Below are 27,170 nucleotides of genomic sequence, written 5' to 3'. Positions count from 1 at the left end.
CTTGTTCTGGATATCAAGATTGAATTTACTGCTCCAGGCTGAGGTGTGTTGATAAGCCTTGCTGAAATGGAGCTGGAAGCAACAGCCATTTCATTTCTTGCAGTAGAAATGGAGAGCTGCTTTGTCATCTGAAATTGGCCAAAGGATGTAGCTGGACACAACATGATTCTTAGTTTAATATGGAATTCTTCTGGCTGCACGAGGTCAGGTCCAAGCTTTATATATTGTCTGAAAGGCCAATAGCTGCTGAATACATATTGCAATGTCTGGAAGCTGGGCTAGAGACTGACTGAAAGATGCAACCAGATCTTTACATTAGCACAGGAAATCTGAACAAAAAAAAAAAAAATCTGAACATTTAGTAAATGTTTCTATATAGCCACATAGAAACACACTGCACTTTCCTGAGAAAATAAGGCACAATTACTGCCTAGGGAAGTACATTACAACTAGATGGAACATTGGAGTAACATCCTCTTTTTTTTTTTTTCCCCTATATATTTTTTAAATGTACTTTCTGAAGCAGTTTCTTTGCAATGCATACATAAGTTGTGTTGATTTTTATCAAGTGAAGAACATGTGAAAACTCCACACTAATCTGTGCATGTATGTTTTGCAGGGTGGAATTAACACTAGTGTGCCTCTTGGTGGGATATATGTGAAGTCAATCATTCCCAGGGGACCGGCAGATAAGGATGGACAAATAAAGATAGGTAACAAGTCTGGCAATAAAACTCTGGGCTGCAGAATTTGACATTAGTGTGGAATACTTACTACAAGATAATGAAACATGTTTGTTTCAGCATTTGAAAAGATTGAAGGTCACACAGCTACAAAACATTATATGCAGTCCCTCATTCCTTAGCCTTCCACTGTAGTTTATATGTTGATATTTCACTGAAAAAACAGGAGTCTCATACCAACACTGCACAGCTTCCCTCTGTAGCTGCACACCAGGGCACTGACTCTCAGACACCTACTTTCTGTGTTGCTGTGATAAGCAGATGCTATCACTGCATTAGTTTCTAGAATACCCTGGAAAGTGGTGTGTTTTAAGCATTAGTTATAGAATACTATAAAATAAACAGCATTGCTTTCAAGCAAAGTAACATGATTTGAAACACATAAGCATGAAGAAAAAATGCAACATGGGTAGCCTCAAGTTTTATCTCCAATTTGTATCATCAAAGCAATTTGACATCCCTTCCCCCCTTATTTCATATTTTTTTTCCTCAGGTGATCGTCTGCTGGAAGTAGATGGAATCAGCCTCTGTGGCCTCACGCACAAGCAGGCTGTGGAAAACCTTAAGAAATCTGGCCAGGTTTGTGTAACAGCAGAGCAAAATGGGATGACCAGTCATACAACTTGGTCTAGTTGGAGGTGTTCCTGCCCACGGCAGGGGGGTTGGAATTAGTTGGGCTATAAGGTCCCCTTCAACCCAAACCGTTCTGTGATTGTATGACTCTGTAAACTGTACTTACTATAAAACACAGCAGCAAAGCAGGGCCAAAAGAAACTTTTTCTTTCCCTGCCTTGTGACTGTGGGTTTACCGTGTACTGTGTAAATGGGCACTGTTCGTCTTTTTTTTTAGGTTGCCAAGCTGGTTCTAGAACGGGGACACCACCCACCGGCACAGCCATGCCTGAGTGCTAATGATGGAAAGGAAGACCAATGTGCAGTTGTTTCTGTAGCAACATCCTTCACAGACGGTACCAAGGACTACTGCTTTTTGACAGATGGTGAGAGAGAACAAAGGAACTCAGGGTGACTTTCTCTGGCTACTTATGATGAGCAAGAAAGGAATGAACAAAAATAATTCTGTGAAATTTCTGTGGGTTGGGAGAAAAACTGCACACCAAGCAAAAAAACACTTAGCATTAAAAACACTATCAAAAATGTTTCTGAAAAAGATAAATACATCTGATATGCTTAGAGCTACAGTTGCTACATACAGGTGAATTTATCCTAGGCATAAGTACTGTATCTCTCAGCCTTCATGAGATGGGACTGGCAGGGGACATCCCCATCTGTACTCACAGCACTCTTGGGCAGGAAGCAGCTGTGCCAGTGTCACTAGTCTGCTACTCAAAGGCAGCTCAGTTGGCATGCCTGCTGACGCTGTGGCAGTGACGAAGCTAGGGTGAGCTGCTGCCCTACAGCCAGGACTGGAAACTGCCATCACTTCTTTTCTTGAAAGCAGAAGATTCACAGATCATTTTCATTGAATTTATCCAACAAATAGATTCCCCCTCTTGCTGTGAAGCTGTCCCATAACCACCAAGTCTGCACTGTACTCTCCCATGGGACAGTTGTTTCTGTACACTGTCCCAAGGAGAATGGGATTCAACTGCAAGTATGGTATTTGGGAGATGGCTGGCCTCTTGATCTTGTCTCGAAAGGACAGTAGCTCTGATTCTAGTTTATGCTGGTTTGTGCAGCACCTGAACTAACATCAGACATACAGAATAGTAAGACCTACACAACATTTAAAGAAGAATGTCGGAAAAGGATAGTATTTGAAACTTTTGGCCTTGGTACAAATGGCTTCTTCCTTTGTAGGCTTGTACCACATGGCATAAAGCCTGTGAACACATGGTAGAACAGTGACCAGTTTTTATCAGTCTGCCCATCTGAATTCTAGGGCTCATTCAAATTAATGGAACACTAAAATCATCTTCTGTCATTAGATCTATCTCTGCAGAACACAGGAAAAAGGTCTGTAGAGAACATAATACATACCAGTTCCTTAAGGGGTACATATGCCATTGAGCCTACTCTTTGTCCAATCCCTCCTTTGAACAGACAATATATTTGAAGTCAAATTGACAAAGAATTCTGGAGGCCTTGGCTTTAGTGTTCTGCAAATGGAAGGAGATGGCTGTGAACACCTCGGAGGAGTTATTGTCAGGATCAAAAGACTGTTTCCAGGGCAGCCAGCTGAAGAGAATGGAGAAATTGAAGTTGGAGACATCATTTTAGCCGTGAATGGGACATCTACACAAGGACTCTTTTATCAGGTACCAGGCACTACTAGCATGTTACCTACTGGGCCTCCTGGTGGGTAACATGATAATAAAGACAATGGGATGAAACTGCATTTAAACTTAATTATCACCAGAGGGGGTCAGTACTTGCATATAATGACTTTGATTGCTATGTAGGAGTCTTCTCTAGAATTCTTAAGGAGAATTCCCTTCATAACAGAATTGTTACAGATAATTTATTGTGCTATTTAATTTTTAACTTTCAACTCCTTACACCCAAAATGTATTGTTAGATGAACAACAGCTATTAATTAGTTGGAATCTTTGTTGCTTCCATGAATAATTGAAACATTTTTCCCCATGGTCGTTTGTGTTTCATAACATGCTAGATACCATGCCCCAGATTCTAATTTCCAACAGGTGAGATAAGTCTAGGGCAAGGTTGGTTTTTTTTTTTTTTCCCTTCAATTAATTAATTAATTAATTTTTATTTTATTTTATTTTGTTTTTTTGAGGGGGGTGGCTGGAATGAGCAATTCTATGGTGTTATGAAATTAAATAGTAACAAAGGACTACGTGCAAATTTATTTTTTTTCCCTTGTAATCTTTTCACCTTATGAAAATTCCTGATACCGAGTGCTGTATACATACATTGAACAGGCATGATTGGTTATGAACAGAAATTATGAGAACATCACACAATTTTCCTACTGACATGTCATTTGTATCATTAAATGGTTAAGGCAAAAGACAGCGTAGTAAATACTCAGGGAGGCTGTAATTGTACTTCATATTTTTCTTTTGGCTTGGAGAAGTCTGTCCTTTGCCAGTACCATCTTGCTCATTGGTGTACAGACTTTTTACTCAGTTTCTGCAGAGGAGCAGATAGGGAGTTTTTGCTTATAGGACTCCCTCTCCCCCCATATTCTCCCCTACTGAAGTATTTCAAATCCCATTATAGCTGAAAGACAGATGCCACTGGACAGATGTTATTCTGAGTAAGGGCTTTGGGAAAATCTTCCATTGCTTAGAGTCAGTGTGGCAGTCTATGGGGCAATACTGATATAATTGACAGATCTGTCACATGTGTCCCGGTCACACGCAGTTTGAATGCATTTGCCTGAAAATCCTGATTTTCTTCAAGAACAGGGAAAGGTTAATTTAAACCTATGTGTCTGCTGGTGGAACAACAATTTGTAAACAGAAGAGACTTGAATTTAGGTACACATTCATATAAATAATATGGCCCACTTAAACATGATGATCTTAGAGTAGAAAAATAACTGGCCTCCAGACACTTCTGAGAGGCACAAATACTAGGAATTTGGCAATCACATTAAAAATTATCCCCCATCAGTTGGCAAAAAGATGTATACTACAGACTGGGGAAAAAACATATTTCATAAGAAATCTAATATTCCTTCTTCCTGCTTAGGATGTCCTACACTTGTTGAGAGGAGCTCCACCAGAAGTCATACTACTTCTCTGCAGACCACCAAAAGGTGTTCTTCCAGAAATAGAGCAGTGTGTCCCGGTAAGACAAAGACTCTGTCTGTGAACTTGCTTCTGTAAACCTGGAAAAACACTACTACATTTTCTATCTAGCCTCAAATACAGCAACCCTCCCTTTTCTCCAAGGCACTCTTTTCCATTCCTTTCCCTTCCCATATGCAACGTACCCTCTACAGTTTATCTGCAACCAAAATAGAAATCTGACAGATCTGAAACATGTTTATCCCAGTGCAACAACTTTTGAGTTGCAGTACTGTCAATGAAGTGAAATATCACATACCCAAGGAGATCTTCTAGCTAGTGTTGCTTCTAAAAATGTTCTACTAAATGTTCAGCCAGAAACTGCAGATCTTCCCAACTGCAGCTATTATAATCTGTAGGTTTCAATTATATTACTCCCCAAAGTGGGAGGAAATTAAGGAACTTTTCCTATTAACAAACTTAACTAAGTGAAATTACATTTCCAACCAGTTATTCAGTTTCTTATTAATGGTTAGCAGAATCAGCAGAAAAACAAAACAAAACAAAAACAAAACAACAACAACAAAAAAAACAACAGTCGAGGCTGCAGTAGAGGGTAAGGCTAGTATTATTATTCATGCCTTTTGAATACAATTCATGGACACATGCACAAGTACTCCTATCATGAGCATGCATTTGCATTATTCTTGCTCCATGCAGAATGGCCTCATGATTACTCTAATGCCAGAAGGATTTGTAAGTGATGTCCATGGACAGACAGAAATGATTGTCAGAACTGTCTCCAGAAAACAAACCTTCTCCTCTTACTCTCTTGCAAGATGCTATTTAGTTGGTCTGACCAATTACTTTAGTCCCTTGCATACGAGTCAAATCTGGAAGCCACTTCTACACACTGAAGAGAATGCAGACTAAAGTTCAGGCACGATATGACCAGAAATAAAGTGAGGTCTCCGCTAGCAAATGATTAATTGGGAAAAGGAACTTGTGTAGTAGCTCCCTGACTGGAATTCCTCAACAACGTAGAAGACAGACATAAGGACAAAACAGTTATTTAGTGAATAAGTATCTCCCTCCATTTTTTACTCCCTTCCAGTCATCATCCGGTATTTTCACATTAAGATGCTTATCAATAATCTCTTTAAATTCTTTGGTTCTTAAAGGAAAGAAGATGGGAGAACAAAAGTTATAACCTTTTTGTTATTTTGATAGACTCCAGCACCATCTCCTGTTAAGGAGTTTGTGGCAGAGATGCCAGGCAGTCCAGAGGCAGGAAATAGTTTGGACCGGTCTACCAGTGATGGAGGTAGCACCTCTCCAGACCTCGAAGATTGTTTGGATTCTCCAGTGGCAGCAGATTTCAGTGAGCCTCCAGAAGAAGACAGCTCAACTTACGAAGAGCAAGAAGCAGAGTCTCAAGATATGTCCATACAGAGACTTATGCCTCCTAGGGAAAGTTCCTATAAAGACCTTTGGAAATTTCATCAAGAAGCTGCCAGTTCTGAAGCGTTCCACTCCCTGGAGGAAGAAGTGAAGCAGAACTGCTACTCACCATGTGAACTTGGATGTGCTGAAAGGTAAGGAACACTGAAATCTCCTCTGCAGCCTTTCCTTTGGCTCCTAAGATTTCAAAAGTGAATTACTTAGCATTAAGTATGGGGGGCTCTCTAATAGTCACTGCTGATTACTGAAAATTTTGTTTTATCATCTTATTCTGACAATCCTAATCTGCTGTCTGATTACTCTCAATTTACTGGAATTCTGCATAAATCCTCATTGCAAGACAGTTGAGTGCTGCGCTACTGTAATCATTTATGCCATTCAGCTAAAGCTGGCTGCATTTTGAAATCAGTAAAAAGACTCCTATTGACTTAAATAGGAACCAAAGACTTTCTTATTTATTGTATGATTTTTTTTCAACTTCAGTTTTCTCAGAGCTGACTTAAGTAGGCAGCAAACATTTCTTACTGTGTAACCTTTTAATTTCAAATTTCTCCAGTTAAAACAAACAATCAAAAACAAACAAACAAACAAACAAAAAACAAAAAAAAAACAACACTCAGAAGACAAACTGTGATCAAGGAGCAAAACATTATTTTCCAATCTTCAGGAGCCAATAGAAGCCCTGACAAGTTATACAATAAAATACAGTCCGACCAGACTCAAGCCTCCTTTTACACTCTCTTGGATATACTTGACTCTGGCACATGGCACACAGAAGATTCCATTTTAAACATCTTTCCCAGTGCAAAATAACATAAATTACCAGAACAGAAAAGATTGGTGGAAAGTTAAATGTCTATCAGTGACCTTTAACTTACAGATTTGTTAATTTTCTCTAGAAATTCATTTCCAGTTTTCACGCAGTCACTCAAATCTTTTCATTACTTTTGGCATTCATCAAGCACAAAACCAGGTAATTGCAAATTCCAGTCACTGGGGAGCCACAGTTCTAGGTGACTGCAGGTCTGGTGGGGCCATAACTGCAATTCATACTTTTAGCTCTTCTCTCACGAGAGAAGAAACTTCATTCACACTTATGAGTGAAGCTCCTGCTTGCATAAATGTTTCTCTACTTCCAAGATTAAAACCAGCTGAAATATGTCTGTAGCAAACACACTTGCCAAGAGACACCATTTCATCAAAACTAAGTTTCTTGCGGGAAAATATCAATTGCAAGAAAAATCATGGATTCTTCTCAAGAAGGAAGTTCTGAAATAAATGTTTTTGTTTGGTATATTCTCAGTATCATTTAGTTTCATCTTCTGCATTTTCAAAAGACAGCCAGAGCAGTTTAAGAAGATATGCATCTGAAATAGTATTTTATGTGTTTAAGTGATCCTTCCAGCTAACTATTTATATGTACATACACATATGTATATACATACAATAACATAATAGGCATTAATAAAATGATTCCCCTTTCTTTTCTTTAGATTGCTTAAAACATTTCATGCTAATGTAGAAGTCTTCTGATAGGAATTCTAAGAAGTTTACTGCTCAGGATTTCAGATGGGAAATTCCTGTGACTCTTTTCATTGCCAACAAAAAGAACCTTTGAAAAAACTACTTTGAGAAACTTCACCCCATAGTTGTCCCCTAGGCAGTCCATGTGGAGGGGTCCCCCAGACACCAAAGATTAAGTCCAGCATGTCAGTGGACCTTGTATATGGGCCTACAGGACGACCGAGATTCATGTATTTCCCATGGTGACACAGAGACGGGCTAGAAGCTGTGCTGTGACTAGGCCGCTGCTGGCTCACAGAGCCTGTGTAGCTCTGCCAGACACCTTTTGTACCCATGAAGGTCAATCAGCACTTCACTGGCATGGGACAGTTTCTGTGACACTCTCACTGAGCAAGGTCCATTGAACTTAATCGTTTATTCCTTTAACCTAAAGAAAGGACCAGACTGCATTTGTTGTTATCCTTAAATATTTATTCTAATTATCCCTATCTTCTTTCACAGTATTGTAGCACCTGTTTTTCAGCTATTAAAGCACACAGACTGCCAGCTTCATTCTCAGCTTTGCTAGGCTACTGGAGATGTCCAACTCCTCATTTCCTCCCTATAGATATATAAGCTAACACGCTAGATCGCTTCCTTGACTAAGTGCATAGAGCACGAGCCTGCAGGTCTTCCTTATTTCAGCCAACATTTCAAAAATGCCATTGCAGGTGATTAGCTGTATCCATCCAAAAAGCATCTTTCACTACTGCTTTATACTTTCCTTCTGACTATAGTCAACTTTTGAAACAAGAACTTAGCACTGAGGATATTCTGTCATTTCATGCAAGACGTGCACCATAAGAATAAACGTAAACTTCAAAAGAGAACTCAGGACTTCTATTTTTAGGAAGAGAGGAATCATTTATGTTTCATGCTCAGGATCTGGGCTCCAATTACCAAGGAAAGAACTGCAGCAGCCATGAATGTGGCTGACAGTTACTTTTCAAGAAGGAAATATGCACATATGAAAACTGTAATAGCCTTGCAACGTGCACACCACTTACTAGCTAAATTAATTAAATTGTTTATGGCAGATGAAAGACTTAATGGTCTAGGAAGTGTCCAACCATTCTTTTCAAGAAACAACAAAAGTACTAACTAATGCTTTAGAAAAGAATGTGTGTAAGATTTTGCAGGCATTCTGATACTTAATCTTTTAATTAGCTTCATAAAAAGATTGATTACTTCCTCTTTATATTAATACTAGGAGGACCTAGACAGCAATTTAATACTATAACAAATACAACAGTTAAAATTAATATAGGGCAGAGTATAAGCAGTAGACATTTCAGTGGCCAACTAATGAAGTATATGGAGGAAAATCCCAGCACTGCAATCTTTTTTATTTTCCAGCCCTGTATTTAATAAGGGTGATGATGACCTGTCGAACAGAAACTGTATGCCTGAAATTCTCTCTCTAACCCCTATTGATGAAGAGCATCTTGCCATCAGCTCAACATCTGTGACCTCACTTTCACGTGGAGGAAGCTCTGAGACACTCTCCGCAGCCTTGGTGACACCACAACCACGCGTTTGTGGCCCTTTCTCCTCATCCCTGCCTGCTAGAGATACACATGGCAGTGACAATGAATGGGAAGACGTGGAGGAACCAGAGGAAGAGAAGGACAAAAAGGAGGATTGCACTAGGGTATGGGATAGGCACTGGAGTATTAACAGGCAGACCATGGCTAGGGAAAGGACAGCTTTAACAATTTACCATTCATAAAAGCTTTATTTTTAACACATTATTTTTAACACATTACCTACGCTATTTCTACATGGCTTTATTCACTTTCCTCCAATGTCCAAAATCTTCAAATAAAGCAGATCTCCCTGTATGCCCAACTCTCTACCATTTCCTTAAAGGCTATTTCCTTCCCCTTGCCATATTACTGTTTCTTTAACTGACCACCACTGTGCAGTATTATTCCCAGGATACGAAGGCCTAAGACCCATTCTGTTCTCTTGTAACATATAAATTAATCGGAATCAGCTACTTCATATTTTTTGTTGTGTTTTAAACCCATGAGCAAAATCACTTTGTTACAATGCTAGTACTGTAATGTCCTGATAAGAAACTATGATCCCTGTACTAATTACTATTCAAAATACAGGGCTCTGCTAAAAGCTGAACATCTTGCATTCCTGCTGACACTAATGAGCTCTGAATTCCTACTAATTTGAGAGCAGTGAGGACAAAATTTAGGTCCAGCCATTTCCTTCAGTGGGAAAGCAATAGCAATAACAGCAGCAGCCTCTGAACCCTACTATTGTACTGCTTGTCAGTTCAGAGGCCTCCGTGCCTTTCTTTATACATTTTAAATGCCCAGAATCCAGTCCCGGATGGCCTTCTCTGCCTTATTGGGCCCTTTCAATCAGTGACCATGAAGCTCCACCAGATAGATATAAAGAAGTAAAATTAATTCTGGAACACTGCAATGATCAGAGAAATCTTTATGTATGCTGATTATTTATATCACCTGAGCATCTGATTCCTATTTGCATATAAAACATAAATGCAAGATGTTAATGAAGCAACTAAAAAGCCTGCATCAAATATATCTCATGCTTATTTTAATAGGAAATGGAGGTCTTTGTGACTTTGACAAGGTCAGAGAACAATGGTTATGGATTCTCAGTGGTTCTTAACAAAGTGGACAACTGTCTGTATGTTGATGAAATCTTGCATGAGCCTGCCCTGTCTGATGGAAGGCTGAGAAGGGGAGACAGACTCATTATGGTACAGTAATCCTTTGAATTTAAACAGAGGATAAAGTATTTTCAGATCAATGTCATTTAACTTCAGCATTTCTCATTTGGTAGGGTGTAGCTAATCATGTATTTATGTATGCAAGTGCAAATGAATCATATAATAAATATAATTCTGCTGACTCCGGTAGAATAAACTTCAGACTGAATACATTGTATGACCAGGCAAAAAAAAACAATCATCTAGCAGTAATGCAATACAACTGAGACACTAAATGGCTTCCTAAGTGATATAAACTGCATTAATGTAGTAAGAAAGGTGGATACAGGATACAGGAATTATGTCCTTTGTAGTGTTTGAACAAAACGTGTTTTAAGGTTCATCTTTAATTTGTTTCATTGAACTTGTCTTCCTTGCTTTTTGCTACAAGGCCTCAAGTTTCAAGAAAAAGAAGCTATTTTTATGAAAACTGTACATTCAGAAAAACAAAAGTTTGAAAAAATCTTACTGCAATTGTAACTGTTACATTCACAGGCATTAAGTGCCACAGCAAAGCGATAATATGAGAGTGAACACTAATTTAAGTTCATATGCAATATTTGGGGTGGAGGGAGAAGTGTAATGATGGTCAACGAGATCTTTGACATCACTATAATGGTTTGTCATTTAGGTGAATGGAATCGATGTCACATCTTTACCATGCAACGAAGCCCTGACTTTACTGCACAACTCTCCTCCTGATCTGCACCTTGTGGTTGGCCGTGCTGGCAGCGATCCATGTCCTGCTGTTAGGCCAGATGACATTCCTGAAATTACTCTCACAAAAGGTGCCAACGGACAGCTAGGTGTGTAGTAAATACTACGAATGCTATTTTAGACAGGGATTACAGCAGTGGTATGATAATCATATGCAACGGTGGTATTGGATCAGTTTGATCCTGAGTGACCTTGACACCTTTATGCTCTCCTCCATCAACACGACTGTAGGAGGGCAAACTTTATTTTGGGCAAGGCCTTAAAAGGAAGATAAATATCTCTTATTAGACCAATTAAGCTGTTGAAAGAAATATCTTTGTGTTATCACCCTATCAGCTGAAGTTTCTGCCAGATCTTCAGTCACATATTTTTATGTTATTGATACACAGAGAAACACTAGAAGCTGTTTGTAGTAATGCAGTAATGATAAATATCTATTGCTGGGTAGACCCAGGAAATAGTATAGCTATATTTGCTCAGGTACAACATCCTGTTCCCAGTTCAGAAACTAGCTTGTTTGGAAATTACTTGAGTATCATTGTGCAACACTGTTCTGTACCACATAGGTATCTCCTCAGTTGTCCTGTGTCTCCATTCCCTGTCTGAAAAAGTGGATTGATATCACACCCTCCATCACTCTAAAGATTGCAAGGCAGTTATACAGACTGGTAATGACGGAGTTACTGCTATGCCACACAGTCTTATTCAAATGGTTATTCAACATCAGGTGAAATAAAGCACTATGGAATAGCTGAAGTGTACAGATGGACAATACCATTTCATTTTTTCAATTTATTTATTTATTTATTTATTTATTTATTTTAAACACCAAATTGCATTTTATTCTCCCTCTCTCACTGGGGCAAGATGGTTGTTTATAATGTTGGTGCTTTGTTCAGCCTATTTTTCAATACCACATCTATTCCATCAGGCTTCACCTCACTGACAGTGAAATTGAAAACATGCTGTCACAAAAGATGTTTTGTCTGCATTGTTCTAGGCTTGAAGCTGACAGGAGGAGCTGGAAGCAAGTTACAAGGTATTTATGTGCTAGAGATAGTGCCTGGCTCCCCTGCCAGTGTGGAAGGCAGTTTGCAGCCACGAGATCAGATTCTGTACATCTGTGGGCTGTGGACTGAGGGCATCAGCCTGGATGATGCAGTGAGAGTGTGTGAAGCTGCCACCCAGAATGTCCAAATCAAAGCAACAAGGTAAATCTGAGCCAACATGTGAAATCTGAACGTACTCAGTCCTAATGTTATAGCAGGTTTCTAAATTTTATATCAACAAGTCAAACAATGAAACCAAGACAAACAACAGGAAGAATGATGTAGCTCAGAGGTCTGAAGGTGTAATCTGATGTACAACATCAGTAAGATATCTTAACTCCTTCTAATTATAGCTAACATAGAATGATATGAGCATAGGTAAACTCACACAACACGAATTGTAACTCTTCAGACTTCATCATCCAAACACCAGTGTGAATCCTTTAACTACTTCTGATGGGAAACTCTGATTTATTTCCCACAGCCAAACATTTTAGAAAGGTATTAAAAATACAGTGTTTAGTCTGCAGCATGTAAAAAAAAAATCATCCCAGGGTTGATGAATAACCTGCAGTAAAGAATTTCCCTCAATGGGTCTTGACTGCGTTTTAGATGCTTTGCATTCTGCAGTCTGACAGAGGCATAGGATACAGAAATAGCCTCTAAAGATCTTACAGTCAAATAGTCATTCACATATTTTGGGGTTACTAAGTTAGATAACTAGATTCAGCTTTAGTGTCTGTCACAGCAATCTTAAAGTAGTTCAAACATTTATCAGTGTTTTATTAACTGGCTCTGTGCAAGCAGGTGAAGAAACTCCAGCCACATTATATTTATTGCTGTATAAGCAGCTAGTAGGCAACACACACTGATCTTAAGAATCTGCAGTCTAAGGAAATAAACAGAAAAAGGGGAAAGGAAATTACAAGTGATCACTCCCACTTCATAGAGGAGAACTGAAGCTGATTCAAAATATGCCACAAAGCAGTTTTGTACTGGGACAGATGGTGTAACGTGTTCTTTCTTTTCTAAACCCATTTAATTAAAATGTTTTGTTGTTGTTAAAGGCTGTCTAATATTTCATATATTGATATAAATGCTCTTTAGGAAAACACCATTAAGAATAACAAATCATAGAACTGTAATTTAGACAACTGACTTTTTCAGAAACAGTTTTCATATGTGCTTTTATAAAGCATGCAGCTCTTAATGGCTCACATATTTCACTTTTTCTGCCTCCAGAAATGGCAATCCAGTGGTTCCTATAGACCAAGAAAATAGTAAGTAAGGCTAATATTTGGGGGGTTGAATTTAACATTTGCTTCCGATTTTGGAAATAAACATAAGGTATTGACTCATTGTATTAAACATTTATTAATAGATTGTAACTTGGCTTTCAGCATTTTTGTTAACATACTAAGGGTCTGAAGAAAAACTGACAGCTCTTTACAGACAGAAATAAAACACAGTTCTCTGTAAAAAATATTCTATTTTCATCCATATTTGCATAGTCAGTTTCTATTTTTTAAATTTGTTGTTAGTTTTATTGTTTGTTGTTTAGTGGGAATTTTATGTTCATATTTCAACATCTGTTTTGATGAAAACTATTCTCCATGTGGTTTTGAGCTACTCTTTAATATGATGCCATGACTTAATTTTCTTAGACCAACTTTTTAAACCAGTATCTATAATAATAAATGCTCCTTTAATAGAGGAGCATTCCTATCAGGGGACTATGTTTATTACCATAACTGACACACTACTTCAGTGACCATCCACACTACAGAGGCTTGACCAGAACTGCTCTAGCAGCAGAAGGAATCTCAGCAAGCAGAGGCTGCAGCGGCACAGTCAGGGACAGCTACCGTGCCTATGTTGTGTCCGTTCCAAGGCAAGCTAGCTACAGATTTTTTACTCTAAGGCAACTACCATGTGTATGTTTTTACAACCTGAAGTAGCTTATTTTACTTACTAAAGAATAGGCTTCTTTGAATTTACTGCAAGAGATGGGTAAAGCTAAGTGTACTCTCAGTTTCTGCAGTACAACTAAAGTAAGGTAAACACACATCCTGGTAGGACCTTAGCTACACATCTGTGCTCAGTAAGCTTTGTAGGCTCCATGGGATTTCTCAAGACACTTTCAGAAATAGGTTACCAGCTATGATCCCTCTCTCATGCAGACCTTTTTATTGTACAGTGGTACAGTTCTCTGAGTCTTAAAAAAAAAAAAAAAAAAAGAAAAAAAAAAAAAAGAGGTTCTTCCCTTTTGTAAGGGCTTTTTTAAAGGAATCTATAATAATTTGTTGTATCTCTAATAGATTTAATCTATAAATCTGTAATAGTTTGCTAACAAGGAAGTAAGCCTTCATTGTATATATTCTCTTAGTTACAAAAATACATATTAAAATTGCAAATGCAACAGGGAACATTTTTTAATATATAAAACAACAACTAACAACAGAACAAGAATTTTCTATAATTCATACCTTAAGAGTACTTTGTGGAAGATAAGTAAGATTACCAATATACGATGAAGTGAAACTCAGAGGGGGTGAAGGCAGGGTGGAACTCAAGAAACGCACACTGGCTTCTTACACTGCGAGCTCTGTGGACACTAAGACACCCTAGTTCTTCCTCTGCCTGATCACTGCCACAGGTCTGGAATGACTCATTCGGATCTCCAGTTCTTGTTAATTTTAAATATAGCAATAAATGAGATGTAATATTCCTGCAGTTCATGAAAGAATTATTTACATCACTGCACAACTTGGCAAACTTAATCATGCAATAATAACTGTCTCATGCTGCCTCATACAACATCAATACTGGATATTGATGCTTTGTTTCATAAACTAAGCAGAGTTTACATTCCCTTGGATATATGAAGCTGAGCGGGAGGTCTGTCAGAACAAACCTACATGTATGTTTTTAGGGCCACCTGCTGAGACAGAAAAAGCCAATATTTCTCTCTCAAATGAAAACCTGAACTCCCAAGAACAGCAACTACCACATCAACATGGTAAGTAACTTGATTTTTCAGTGAGGGTTTGTAAAATTTTTAGTCCTCTCTTAAAAAAAACAACAACAACAACAAAAAAAAAAAAAAAAAAAAGAAAAAGAAATTGGTAGATGGTATTGGAAGTACCTGGGAATGATTAATTCTTAGTAAACACAACTGCAACCTTCGGAGTATCAGCAAATGTGTATCCATTGCCTGTTGTCCAGCTGATGTCTCTGACCCTGTAATGTGCAGCTTTTAAAGCTTGTTTTGGAAACTACTCTCTGGGAGGCCAAAGGTCTACAGGGATGACAAGCAGAAGGCTCACTTCAGGAGCATAACAGACCAAGTAACACGAATAAGCCCACAGGAACATTTTTATTTCACACATCTAATAGGAAATGCTTTATTAGGTCTCTAACTATTATGATTTTGAGTGCTATACTACAGAACATTTCACTAGTAAAAACTGTTGCTGGTTTTTCACAGAGGAACATCTGAAAGAAACAAACTGTGGTACTCAGCAAAGCACTCCTGACCCCCCAGAATGCCAGGCAAGTGACAATTTTATCAAGTGCAAGGCGGTCCATCAAGTAAAGTGAGCTATATTGAGTTGTTTTTTGTTTTTTGTTTTTTTTTTTTTTTCAATAGTGGTATTTAATGTATTTACTTCATCTCTGGTTTCTTTGAAAAAGCGAACAGACTGCATTTGGAGAATGTACTGTGAAGTGGTGAATTGCCTCAGCACGCATTGACCGGTGTGCGCTCAGCACTTCCTGGGGTCAGACCCTTCTCTTGCTGTTTTTCCAGAGTATAACATCACTACTTTAACAGCTTGGCAACAGAAGCAAAACTCGTATGATGTAGCCCCTCCATTAGGTCTTACTACTCTTACTAGTTTACAAGATTAATCCCTAACTTAGAAAGAAAGTACCACAGGAAGGAGAGATGCCACAGCATAGGATTCTGGGCAAAACAAGTGTAATTGTAATCAGGAAGTGTTTTCCACAACAACGTCAAAACAATCCTTGAAACTTGAGATTAATGTTTCAGTCTGAAATTCTAAACTTGAAAAGAGAATAAAATTACCTCAAACCTTTAGAGTATTATGCACTATTGACATAAACCAGACTGGTTTGAATTTACAACTAGTAAGAGTAGTGGTATTTCTGAAATGATAAATCCCTAAACTACACAGGAGCAGGAGGAGGATGAATTTCCATGCAAAGCATACAATACTTCAAAAGACTTAGAAGTACAAACATTGCTTATGTTTGTGTAATGTGGAAAATAATATTACTTGGAATTGAAATTGCCCACTTTGGGACTGGTATTTCATAGATTTACTCATTTTCTCTTGGCTGTGGTTTATAAGAAAGGGCTGTTTCTTGTTCAAATTAGACCTCCAACCTGGCAGAAAAATCAGAACAACTTTCTTGCTTTTGATTAAGTCCTCACTATTACTGCTTCTTCCACACCATTTAATCCATGATACTTTGTCTGTTCAACTCACTAGAATAATTTCTGAGGTTGATAAGTGCACCATCTGAACCAGTCGTGCTGCGAGTCATAAACATTTCTAGGTTGCTGCTCTTTCTGACATAATGCTTGACCCTAAAAAGGCAGCTGATTGTAAATGTGAATGAAGTGCTAGAGCCAAACAGACAGGTATGTTGGGTCTGCAAGGTTAAGATTTTAATTATGGAACAATAAAGGAATGGAGTACATACTGAGTTACTGTCATGCTGGAGATAAAAGAGACTGGTCTGTCAGTGAGGGCAACATACTATATATATTATAGAAGGATTACACACATGAAGTACACGTCACCTTGCTCTTGTACTCTCCAGCTATTATTAAAAATACTTGTGCAAATAAGTACATACTATTTTCATTTTGATACATACATGTAGCTGCCATGTTAATCACTGGAAGCTCCTTACACCCATTCAAGGGAAGGAGACATCCCACAATTTACATCCGCCAGTGCGGACTGTAAAGCACAATAGAATTACTTCACATTAAAAACGCAAATAAAACAGAATACTGAATAAACTCCAACTGTGTTCTTTTGTATTCTAGGACTTCATTATTAAGATTGAATTGGAAAAAGCAGAAAATGGAAGCCTAGGATTTGCACTAGTAGGCGGCAGAAATGGCAGGGCTATCCTAATAAAAGCCATCAGCCCAGACAGCATTGCAGATCTGGATGGGAGGCTTCGAGTTGGTGACATCTTACTTAAGGTAAGACTTGTTCTTCATCATTTTGGGCATCTTATTTTTTTTCCTCAAGTTACTCTATAAAGAGCACCCTCTTCAGTATAAAAATTGCTTAGACTAGAAACCTGAGGTTGCCTGGCACAGCAAGAGGTGGAAGGTGGTGTCGCTGGACTCCTGGTGGTCAGAAGGCTGCTCTGGGCCCCCCACCCTCGCCACTAGTTCAGCTGGTGTGGGCCTCGGCCCCTCTACAGTGAGAAAAGGGCTGCTGGGCCCAGTAGGGACTGCACATGAAGAGGCCAGAAAACAAGAGTAAGCTGACCAAGCGTGCCCCTAACAGCTAGCCAGGAGATGGGGAGAATCCTGGCATTGCTGCCAGTATCAAGACAAGCAGAAAGCACTGGAATTAGTGCTTTTGAACTTGTAAATTCCTACTGTCCTAACTACCTCTTAGCTACCAATCTTTTATTGTTGCTGTTGTTAACTTGAAATCCACTTTTCTCCCCTCTCCAAGAGTTTCAAGTTTTTACATTTTTTTGCTATTCTGTTTTTCACTACCTTCCTTCTCCCGCTTCCATGTGAGGAGTAGGAGAAGTGAGGCCCTCTCAGTGCCCTGAAAGAGAGGCAGACTACATTTCTGGGATGTGCTGCTAGCAGTCATGCTATAAAGAAGCAGAGAGGGGAAGATCAAGCAAGTCACTAAAATAGGAGGGCGAGAGGAGACGTGAGATGCAGGGAAGATACATAAAGCATGCACAATGCTGGATTATGTGTTTAAAAAGCTTTCTGTTACAGGAATCTTGTTTTATCATTGTATTTTTTAGGTGAATGACACTTTAGTGTCTGGTTTACCACGCCAAACCGTTATAGATTTGCTGCGCAAGGCTCGAGGAACTGTTCAACTCACAGTTTGCCGAAGCGTGGCTTCACGTGCAGCTTCTTCAGGCAACCAGAGCAATAACGTACCTTCCCCTCCAAACATAAAAGCAGAGCCCAGTAAGTAGCTTCATCCACTCAGTACATGTTAACAGTGGGATTATGTGGTGCCTAGACTCAATTTTCCCATTAGGTAAACAATTTTATATTATTAATGTTACAATTAATCCTCATTCGTAGCTATAGACACAAACGAGTTCTTTGCCCTGATTTGCAGCTCTGGCTAGGCTATCCAAGACACAGGACCACAGGGAAGGAATGCCCAAGACCCTCAGAGATATTTTAACTCAGCTTATGCTTGCTTTTAAGTCATGATGGTTCCTGGTATGTGCTGATTTTAGCCAGCTTTATACAAGTCACAGAGAGAACAGGAGCCAATTAGTGACCCAGCTGCTTAAATTTATTTCCCACAAATTTCACATCCTAGCAGTCCTACCTCATCTCTCAGAAGCATTTCATTCTGTCTAGCAGGCAACTCATCTTCCTTCTGTACTTGCTCATGTTCAAATCCAGAAACCTCTGCTCCTGGGCTGATTGCTGTTAGTTTGAGCACTCGCACGCCTGCATGCAGCAGTACTTAGGGAGCTGATTAACTCTAATGGAAGAAACCTCTGTTGCAGGCTCTGCTCTGCTGAATACACAGAATTTAAATACTAATTACAGCCGGGAGTGGAAGCAAGGGTATACTATTACCAATAGATTATGGGTTTCTATTCCTCATCTGTCATTTCTTTGAATACCGAAATGTTTCCTACAACGTGGAGAAGCTGCAATGGGCAATGAATAAAGAATTCCGCCTTAAAATACCTTCTAGCCTGGTAGTTAGAAATTGAAGGCTTGTTCCGAATCTTCCCATGTAAGAAGGAGATTGATATCAGCTTTCTCCCAGGCAGACTAAGGAGAGATATACAGTAGATTCTGGATTTTGGACATGTTTCACAGCAAACCTTTATGCATCTTGTCAACTTTACTGGTTGACAAGTTTATGCAACTTTACAAGATGCATAAAATATCTCCACGGGTATCTTAGGCAACTCTGCTCTCAGGGAGCAGGTGCCTCTATGGTTCAAGGATCTTGATTCTTGAATTTCAGTATCTGACTACAAGAATGGACCTAGTGCTCTTCAACTTCTAGCCTGTGCTGTTAGCACTGGACAGTCATTCACTTACTGGAAGATACTCTATGTGATTCAAAAGCAAAACGTTCCAAAAGAGTTGTACCAACAAGGGTGGGAAGGGGTGCCAGGTAGATCATCAGGCAGTGCTGGGGAGAAGGAGCTGTGAGTCCTTAGCAGCTGAGGACTCTGGGACAGCCACAGTGGGACTGTCAGAAGAGGCTGACCTTGACGAAACTAAAGTAAATAAAGAGAGTGGATTATTTAAAATTTCCTTTTTCTTTCACAGCACTTCAGAATTCAACAATCAACCTGTATTATACCACTAGTGCTTTAAAGCATCTTTCCATAAGGATGACAGAACTGTGCTCAGCACAGGTCTGGAAGCATGATGTTCACTGTCCCATCTCAGCTCTAGTTTAATTTTGGGGGTAAATGATCCAAAATTAGGAAGGACATGAAGGTATAAAAAGGTTAATTAAAGCTCTAACTCTGTTAAAGGCTGTAGAAGCATTACCATTCTTTTCACTAGGACTAAGCTTTTCTCTGGCTGTGCAACTTCAAGGAACTAGCCATGGAGATGCTTATTTGGGTCTCACATGATATTTGTAAATTACACAGTTGCTGTGAAGTTTAAACTCTTTTCCTGGACCAGTAAAACCCAACAGTACTATAGAAGCATTGGCAACATAGCACATCTACGGCATACATGTATGTCCCTTAGCACTGCAAAGGAATGGACTAGGTTTGACTCTTTTACAGGGTTCTTTGTAACTTCTACTGATACAGAGGTCTACTACAGTGCGTCTTCTGGCTATATGAATTATGCTGGCTCCTTTGGCAGTGATATATGGCATTTGTGCTGTTTTGCCCCTGGATATTTTGTGCCAGTTTCTGGCACTGTATCTCAGTGTCTATTTCAAGACCAAAAGTACTCTGGTATAGATGGCACTGAAGAAATTGATCCATATTTTCACAATTCACAGACATTTTACCTTAATTTTGTTTTCTGTATTTAGATGACAACAGTTCTGAGAGAAGCCTAGGAGCACAGCCTGTTTTCACTTTCAAGGAAGAAGAATCCAGCCAGATGTGCAGCAAGGTAAAATCTGAATCCGGCTTTTAGAAGTTACTGGACAATGTACTCATACGTTTGTTGACAAAATGGGTTTGGTGCGGTACAGGCAAGAACTACACCTTGGAGAGGTGGTAAAGGAAAGTTGCATAAGCAAGTCTTATTCTGATACTTCATAATATTGGAATACATGGTTTATTAATTTCACTTTTTTCAGTATTTTAAAATAAATATAAATTGAAAGATTGTTATTCAACTGTATTTTGATTAATATTTGTAAGCCCAAGGCCCTAAACTTCTTCAAACATGGTCTTGCTTTTGAATATTAGTAAGTCCTGCAAAACAATCTATTTCAAATTTTAGAGCATCTATTACTTTTAAGTTTTGCAACTGTAAAAACTCCCCTCAGGAAATATGATAAATACTTTTTTTTTTTTTTTTTTTTTTTTTTCTCCAGAGGAAAACAAATAAACAAACAACAAGCATCCAAATCTTGCCTCAGCCAATATAATCAAAGTACATAGTTAATATCTATCTCAGGACAGCGCATGCCTAACTTTAAGCATATGCTAAACTTTTTTTGCTGAGTTGGCTCCATTCTGGCTCCATTCTTCAGTATTTCCAGCTTGTCTTTAGCTGTCTCCTGTGAATAGAAATAATCTATGCTTTACTTTTTAGAGCACAGCTGCCATCTACTCCAAAGATTTAGCTTAGAAAATGACAAGCTACTGGAAAAAAAATGAAAAAAACAAACAAACAAACAAACAAAAAAAAAAAAAAAAAAAAAAAAACAGCAGCAGTAAAATACTTTTCCTTGGCAAAAAAAGAAAACTGAAATCCATATTGTGTTTTCTAGTCAGGGTATTTGGTAGATGCAGAAACTGGGTAAATGAATTCCTGGTTAAGTGTGCAGCCATGAATTCCCATATTCTAATGGAAAAATACAAGCATAAAAGCAAAAAATTAAATAAATAAAAAAAAAAATGGCAGATACTGTCAAGATTCTGTGGGGTACTCAGCAGTCTATACTACGTAATATGCTAGGGTGGTTTCTGAGTGCATCTGGAATACTAATCAGGGAAAGAAGATGAGGAAGCACCCCTGTGAATTAAAATTTAAATAATTATCTGTCGAGTGTTACAGCTGAGAAAGAGCCACTTCCACATACCAAAGACAGATGTTCTGCATCATTATCTAAATGCAGGACCCAGTTGTCATTCTCTAGGACTGAAAAACAGCCACCAGTACTATTGCTTCTACTCCATCTGGAGGGCAATCAAGGGTCTGCCTTCTCAGTTGAGTGCTTCTTCTGTAGAGCAGCTGCACCCTGCTCCTAACAGCTGGCCTCGTTGTGTCTGAGATAAAAAGGGAAATTATTACCAGCCATTCTAACTCAAACACTGGTGCTTTCTGCTGCCAAGAGCTAGGAGGTGAGGAGCAGAGTGTGACTCATAACTCCTGTGATCATGCTTTCTTTACGAGATCAGAGAGGATATAATTAACACAAACCTTTTCAACATTTAGCTGTGCATGCTAGGTTGTAGAGGTGTCTGAAGACAGCACTATTATGAAGCTCAAAAATATAAAAAGCTGATACGGCTTTTTATTCTAAGTAGATACTGTAATGCTAAGTCAAAGTTGTATAGACTTTTTTTTTTTCCCCTAAGAAGTGGAAACTACTTTACTTTCCTTCTTGAGTAACGGAGACATTTTTGTCAAATCTGTGAAGAAATGTTGATGAAAATCACTGACTACATTCTTGATGTTTCTATGTATTGATTTTTTTTACACCTATACCTAATTTTATATCTACAGGGTCCAGAAAGCATGCACAGTTTCCCTCTGCAACGACAATTGGATGGACAAGACTATCAGGATATCATCAGTAACACTTCAGACAGGTAAGTCTTTCAAACAAAGTAACATTACTAAAATAAAAATCATGGATAGCTTACTCTTCTATTTCCAAAGCTGTCTGGGTATGCTATACAAATATACTCATGTTCCAAAAAATACGAATACAGAAACGCAGCTCCATCTGCAGTAAGAGTGGCTAAACAGCTTTCACACAGCTACTTGGAGGAATAAAATAGAAGCTTCTAGGTGTACCTGAAGCTCATGCAGATGTGCCTTTGGTAGGAGGAGGTGAGTACAGGGAAGTACGACTGTGTTGATGTGGGCAGGCTTCCCATGGGGTTTACTGAGTTTTCCCAGCAGGTCCTGAAGCCTGGTGCAGACTCTGTGCTAGGATGGCTGTAGTGATGCAGATATTGAACTCCAGACATTTGGGAATCATGAGAACTTGAGGGTATTACTCCTAAGGAAGTATGTGGATACAGAGTACAAGAAGAGAAGAATTTTACTCCAACTGTATAGTAGAATGGGAGATCAAAGAATAATGTAGCATTGATAAGACATGGACAATTTCATTTACTACAATGATACAGAATATATGAAACATGATTGTCTTTATCATTTATAGCCCATATAAATAGGAAAAGGAATGAACACTTATATTTGAAACCTAAAATTTTCTAAGAAGAGTAGTTGACCAATCTTTAAGGGGCAACAATCTTCCTTAAATTACCTGCTTACAGAGAACAAAACTGAAAGAACCTTCGAGAGCATGTGAAGTGAAAATATCCATGTGAATATAGGCTCAGTGCCACTTGCTATTATCTCATCACTAATATAACATTATCTTGTGGTATATCAGGTAATCAGGTGTGATTGCTATTGAATTACCTTGTTCTATGTGCAAGATGCTTAGTGCATCTATGGCTAACGCAAAGTTATCATACATAAGAATAAATGGTAGCTTTTCTGGTTGTCTTGCAAATAAACAAACTTTCTGTACCTCATTCTGTGTTCTGAATCTCTTTATTACCTGCACTTTCTGGTAGTCATATATTCTACTTGCAAAACCCTTATGTAACTTGAACATGCACAGCCCTCAATGATTACTGATATTTGCAAGGCTGTTACTTAAGATGGAGAGTAAGATCATAATTTAATAGTACCTTTTACTATTTCTTATACCATGTATTATGATCATACACAATCCTATCCTATATAAAACTATGGTAAGCTTAAGCCTATTGAAATAGTTTAATATTAGGTCTGCAGAGTACTGGAGTTAGCCACTATAGGGATATTTAATCTATTCTGCATGCAGCATTGATGTACTCTGAACTGTAGGCGTATCACCTACCTAAAAAAAAATTGAAGTGCTCTAAAATTCTCTGAATACCTTAAATAAATAGGCCTACCTAATAACTAAAAATCTAGGTCATACATGAAAACTGTCTATAACTGAGAAACTTTACTCTCAAGGATGTTTTCTGGTAGTTTTTTTATACAAGTTATTTGCTCATCTCTCAGAAAAAATGCAGATAATAGTGCTCCAGGCAAAATACAAGAGTATTTATATAAGTTTAATACTCCTTGAACTTAGGCTCTTCAGAGTTCATAGTAATTCTTGAAAACAGTTGTTCAAGAAAGTTCAAATTCAACTGAAAATAGATTAAAAACAAAACCTTTGTACACAGCTTCTGCCACTTCCATAAAACCATTCAACTAATGCTGTTTTACAGATCACAGAAATGTGCAGGATGTGAAGGTTGCAGAAGACAGAGTCAGCAGTCTGAGTCAGACAGCTGGAACAATGAAGACGATGATATGCCTCACAGGATTTCCATCCTACCTAGAAGTAACCATGCAAAAAATTCTCTTGTATCATTAATGTAATAAGCCAGCTCTTCCATATATCCACAGTGGAATCAACACTAATCCCTTATGTATAAGTTAAGACTTTCCTATTTGTTTCTCAAAAGCCTGACCACTCAGGACATGATTCTAACCTCTGATACGTATGAAGGCCATCAAACCTTTGTAACATCCACAAGAAAGCAGCCTACATAGGAGCTCTCCAACTTGTTTGGAGAACTGTGGGAGGCAAGAACAGGAGGATGAGTATAGTTAACTGAATGCAGGAAGGGCAGCCTTACTGGCCACTATCCACTTGCCACTACTTCAAGCACCTCTGCTTTGGAGCTCTAGTTTCCAAAGGATGGGCAACTTTATGCTTGTTTTTCTCTTCTGTAATGTTATACATAGTGTTCCTCCCCCAAAGGAAAATATCTCAGTACGTTAATCATACTTGATTAGGCGCACAAAGTGAGGAAGTAAGAGGAAAGAAAAGAAAGCTATTGAATTAATTTGAGCAACATCATGACATTTGTTCACATTGTATGCTACTGGATATTGTATGTTGGATATTGTAGCATTGTATGCTACAGACTCTAACTGCAAAACCATGGATGTTTAAAAGCTGGTGATTTCCTCCTGCCAGGACTGCAATGACCCATAAGTCTAACTGTGACGAACAAATAGCAAAAGAAGAGATGTGTATAGGAAATAGCTCTCTCTAGAGTGGGGGATTTGTCCTCACTGGCACTCTCAGCTGACTTTTTAACAGAAACACCCTTGCATCTGTGAGGGGCAGAGAACAGGAACTGAACAAAGTGTCTTAGAAGCTCAGGCAAGGTGGCTGCCAGTTGTAACCCAAGACACAAGGACAGCAAGCACAACACTTTTACAATGAAGGTTAGTTAAAGGTAGCAATGATATCCTACAAGAAAAAAAAAAAGAACACTGCTCTTTGTCTTTAGCCTACAGCACAGCTGTGGAACACATCAGGTTTTCTTTGCAACAATTGGCATGCTTTTCTTTGACAACACTCACTTAAGGCTGTAAGGACTAATTCCTTAATTCCTCTGCCTTGAACCACTATTTTCTACAAAAGAAGCTACTATTTTTTTTTTTTTTCCTATGGAAGTAACAAGTTGCTGAAGAAGTACACCTCCTCTTTCGATTGCCCTAGTAGAACAGGGGTATTTCTGGAGACTTAAATGTTTATCCATCTTCTTAATCTGTCAAGTGTTGCGTTAGAACATATACTTCAGGATGCACACTGGAACAGGCTCCCCAGGGAAGTGGTCACTGCACCGAGCCTGTCTGAATTTAAGAAGAGATTGGACTGTGCACTTAGTCACATGGTCTGAACTTTTGGGTAGACCTGTGCGGTGTCAAGAGTTGGACTTGATGATCCTTAAGGGTCCCTTCCAACTCAGGATGTTCTATGATTCTATGAGTTAATTAGTAAAAGCAAATCCTGGTTTTGTTGTATCGAAGATACTTCACATCTTGTTCTTGAAGGATAGTGTGAATTAAGATGAAGAGAACAGAAGATACTTCCTTACTTCAGGGAGGAAAAAATATCTATAGCAAAGGGGAATGGCGATACTAATTTTCAGGAAACTGTTGGAAACATTAAGATGATTTCCTGTGAAGATGTGGCCAGAGTCTCCTATATCAATATAAGTTAATATTGAAGTTTACAATTCTGCAGCAAGGTTTATTTAGAACAGACTGTATTTAGAAACCATATAAAGCAAAAAGCTGCAATAGTTGGATCTGCTTCCAGATTCCACAAAACATGTTGCTGGTTGTATCCATGGTATTGATTTATTCTTCTTTCTGCCATACACGTAAGTAAGCCAAAAAAAAAAAAATATATATATATATATATTTTTTTACATTTCATTTACACAGAATATGCTAAAATATACTGAAGTACTGCAGCCCTCCGGTTTTTAAAGCCAAGATTTACGCTATGAACAACAATCATTAAAAACTCCTTTGTTTTTTTTTGTTGATATATAGGCAGAGCCTTTGTTTCTGAAGATGAACTGATTCACTTAATTAATTTTAAACCATCACTGACTGGAGTATGTCCAAGGACTGGTGTTAGAGGTCTTATTCGAGGCCTTCAGACACGGATTGAGAATCAAGAGGTGTTGAAAGAGTTTATGGTAAAGTGTAATTCATTTTTAAGACCTGAGTGTTTAGCAGAGCTAAGTGACTTTTAGCAGCCTTCAACATGCTTTATGGGAGATGCAATTGTATATCTTCACTGCAATTGTATATCTTCACTGACTCCACTTTCTCAAAGGATTAAGTCAGGTGTCTGCTTTGCTTTTTGGGTGCTGCTACATTATCTGGATCTCTCTCTTTCTACACAGTCAGGCTTACACTGTTTCCTGTCCAAAGATCCTGCCCACATGGAATGGAAAATAAATACACAAAAGTTCAATAAGAATCACCTTAATATTGACTAACTTCTTCTTATTGCCCCTTCAGCTCTCCTGAACATCTGCCCAAGAGCTATTCTAGGGGCTGCATTAAAGCAAGAAATTCAAACACTTAGTCAATGAAAGGAAAATGTTTTACGCAGTGCTCCAGTGATCCATGGGATTCATTGCCACAAGATGTTATTGAGGTCAGGGACTTCGTGCAATTAAAATAGAAAGTAACATACATAATAATGAAAATACACAATTACATCTGATGGCAAATAAATTATGGAAAATGTAAAATTATGAAAGCATATAAAATCTCTTGTTTTGGTATACATAGAGAGTACTCAGTGTTGGGGATTATCAGCAAATTCCCAGAGAAAGATTGTTTCATAATTCTTCAACACAATGCCAGAATTTTCATCAAAGGATGCACTCATTACCAGTGAAATAGATTACAACTTTTTTTCCATATTATTTAGAGTGTTATCAATCACTCTCACTTGCCTTATGGCTGACTTTCTGGGTACAAAATAGCATAGGTTCACATGTATAGCATTTGTTGACTTTCACCAAGAGCTCAAGAACGTGCATTAATTTCCCTTCATTCCATTCCAGATGTAGGCATAGTACGCTATGAGTTGAGTCATGCATCTGCTCATAAAACATAAAGATCTAACAGGAAAAGCAC

General features: G+C 38.4%; 1 protein-coding gene across 7 annotated transcripts in view; it reads left to right on the top strand.

Moving 5' to 3' along the window:
- Positions 1–27,170, top strand: part of FRMPD2 (FERM and PDZ domain containing 2) — a 73,256-nt gene that overhangs the window by 39,112 nt on the left and 6,974 nt on the right. For 2 of the 7 annotated variants that reach the window (XM_072039557.1, XM_013102140.5), the window contains 19 exons: positions 620–713; positions 1,237–1,322; positions 1,594–1,741; positions 2,805–3,019; positions 4,422–4,520; positions 5,690–6,054; positions 8,840–9,134; positions 10,068–10,226; positions 10,867–11,041; positions 11,953–12,163; positions 13,244–13,281; positions 14,934–15,020; positions 15,489–15,553; positions 17,082–17,243; positions 18,041–18,212; positions 20,287–20,369; positions 22,158–22,243; positions 23,936–24,051; positions 26,067–26,215. In XM_072039557.1, the coding sequence (XP_071895658.1) occupies positions 620–713; positions 1,237–1,322; positions 1,594–1,741; positions 2,805–3,019; positions 4,422–4,520; positions 5,690–6,054; positions 8,840–9,134; positions 10,068–10,226; positions 10,867–11,041; positions 11,953–12,163; positions 13,244–13,281; positions 14,934–15,020; positions 15,489–15,553; positions 17,082–17,243; positions 18,041–18,212; positions 20,287–20,369; positions 22,158–22,243; positions 23,936–24,051; positions 26,067–26,215 (2,805 nt within the window). Of the gene's footprint in view, positions 1–619; positions 714–1,236; positions 1,323–1,593; positions 1,742–2,804; positions 3,020–4,421; positions 4,521–5,689; positions 6,055–8,839; positions 9,135–10,067; positions 10,227–10,866; positions 11,042–11,952; positions 12,164–13,243; positions 13,282–14,933; positions 15,021–15,488; positions 15,554–17,081; positions 17,244–18,040; positions 18,213–20,286; positions 20,370–21,634; positions 21,773–21,863; positions 22,066–22,157; positions 22,244–23,935; positions 24,052–26,066; positions 26,216–27,170 lie in introns of those variants that run through there. The other 5 variants (XM_013102141.5, XM_072039555.1, XM_072039556.1 and 2 more) reach the window with 5 other exon arrangements.

This window comes from Anas platyrhynchos, chromosome 6 (assembly GCF_047663525.1).
Source record: "Anas platyrhynchos isolate ZD024472 breed Pekin duck chromosome 6, IASCAAS_PekinDuck_T2T, whole genome shotgun sequence".
Classification (NCBI taxonomy): Eukaryota; Metazoa; Chordata; class Aves; order Anseriformes; family Anatidae; genus Anas; species Anas platyrhynchos.
Note: the sequence above shows the minus strand (reverse complement) of the source record. Positions and strands in the feature narration are given on the sequence as shown.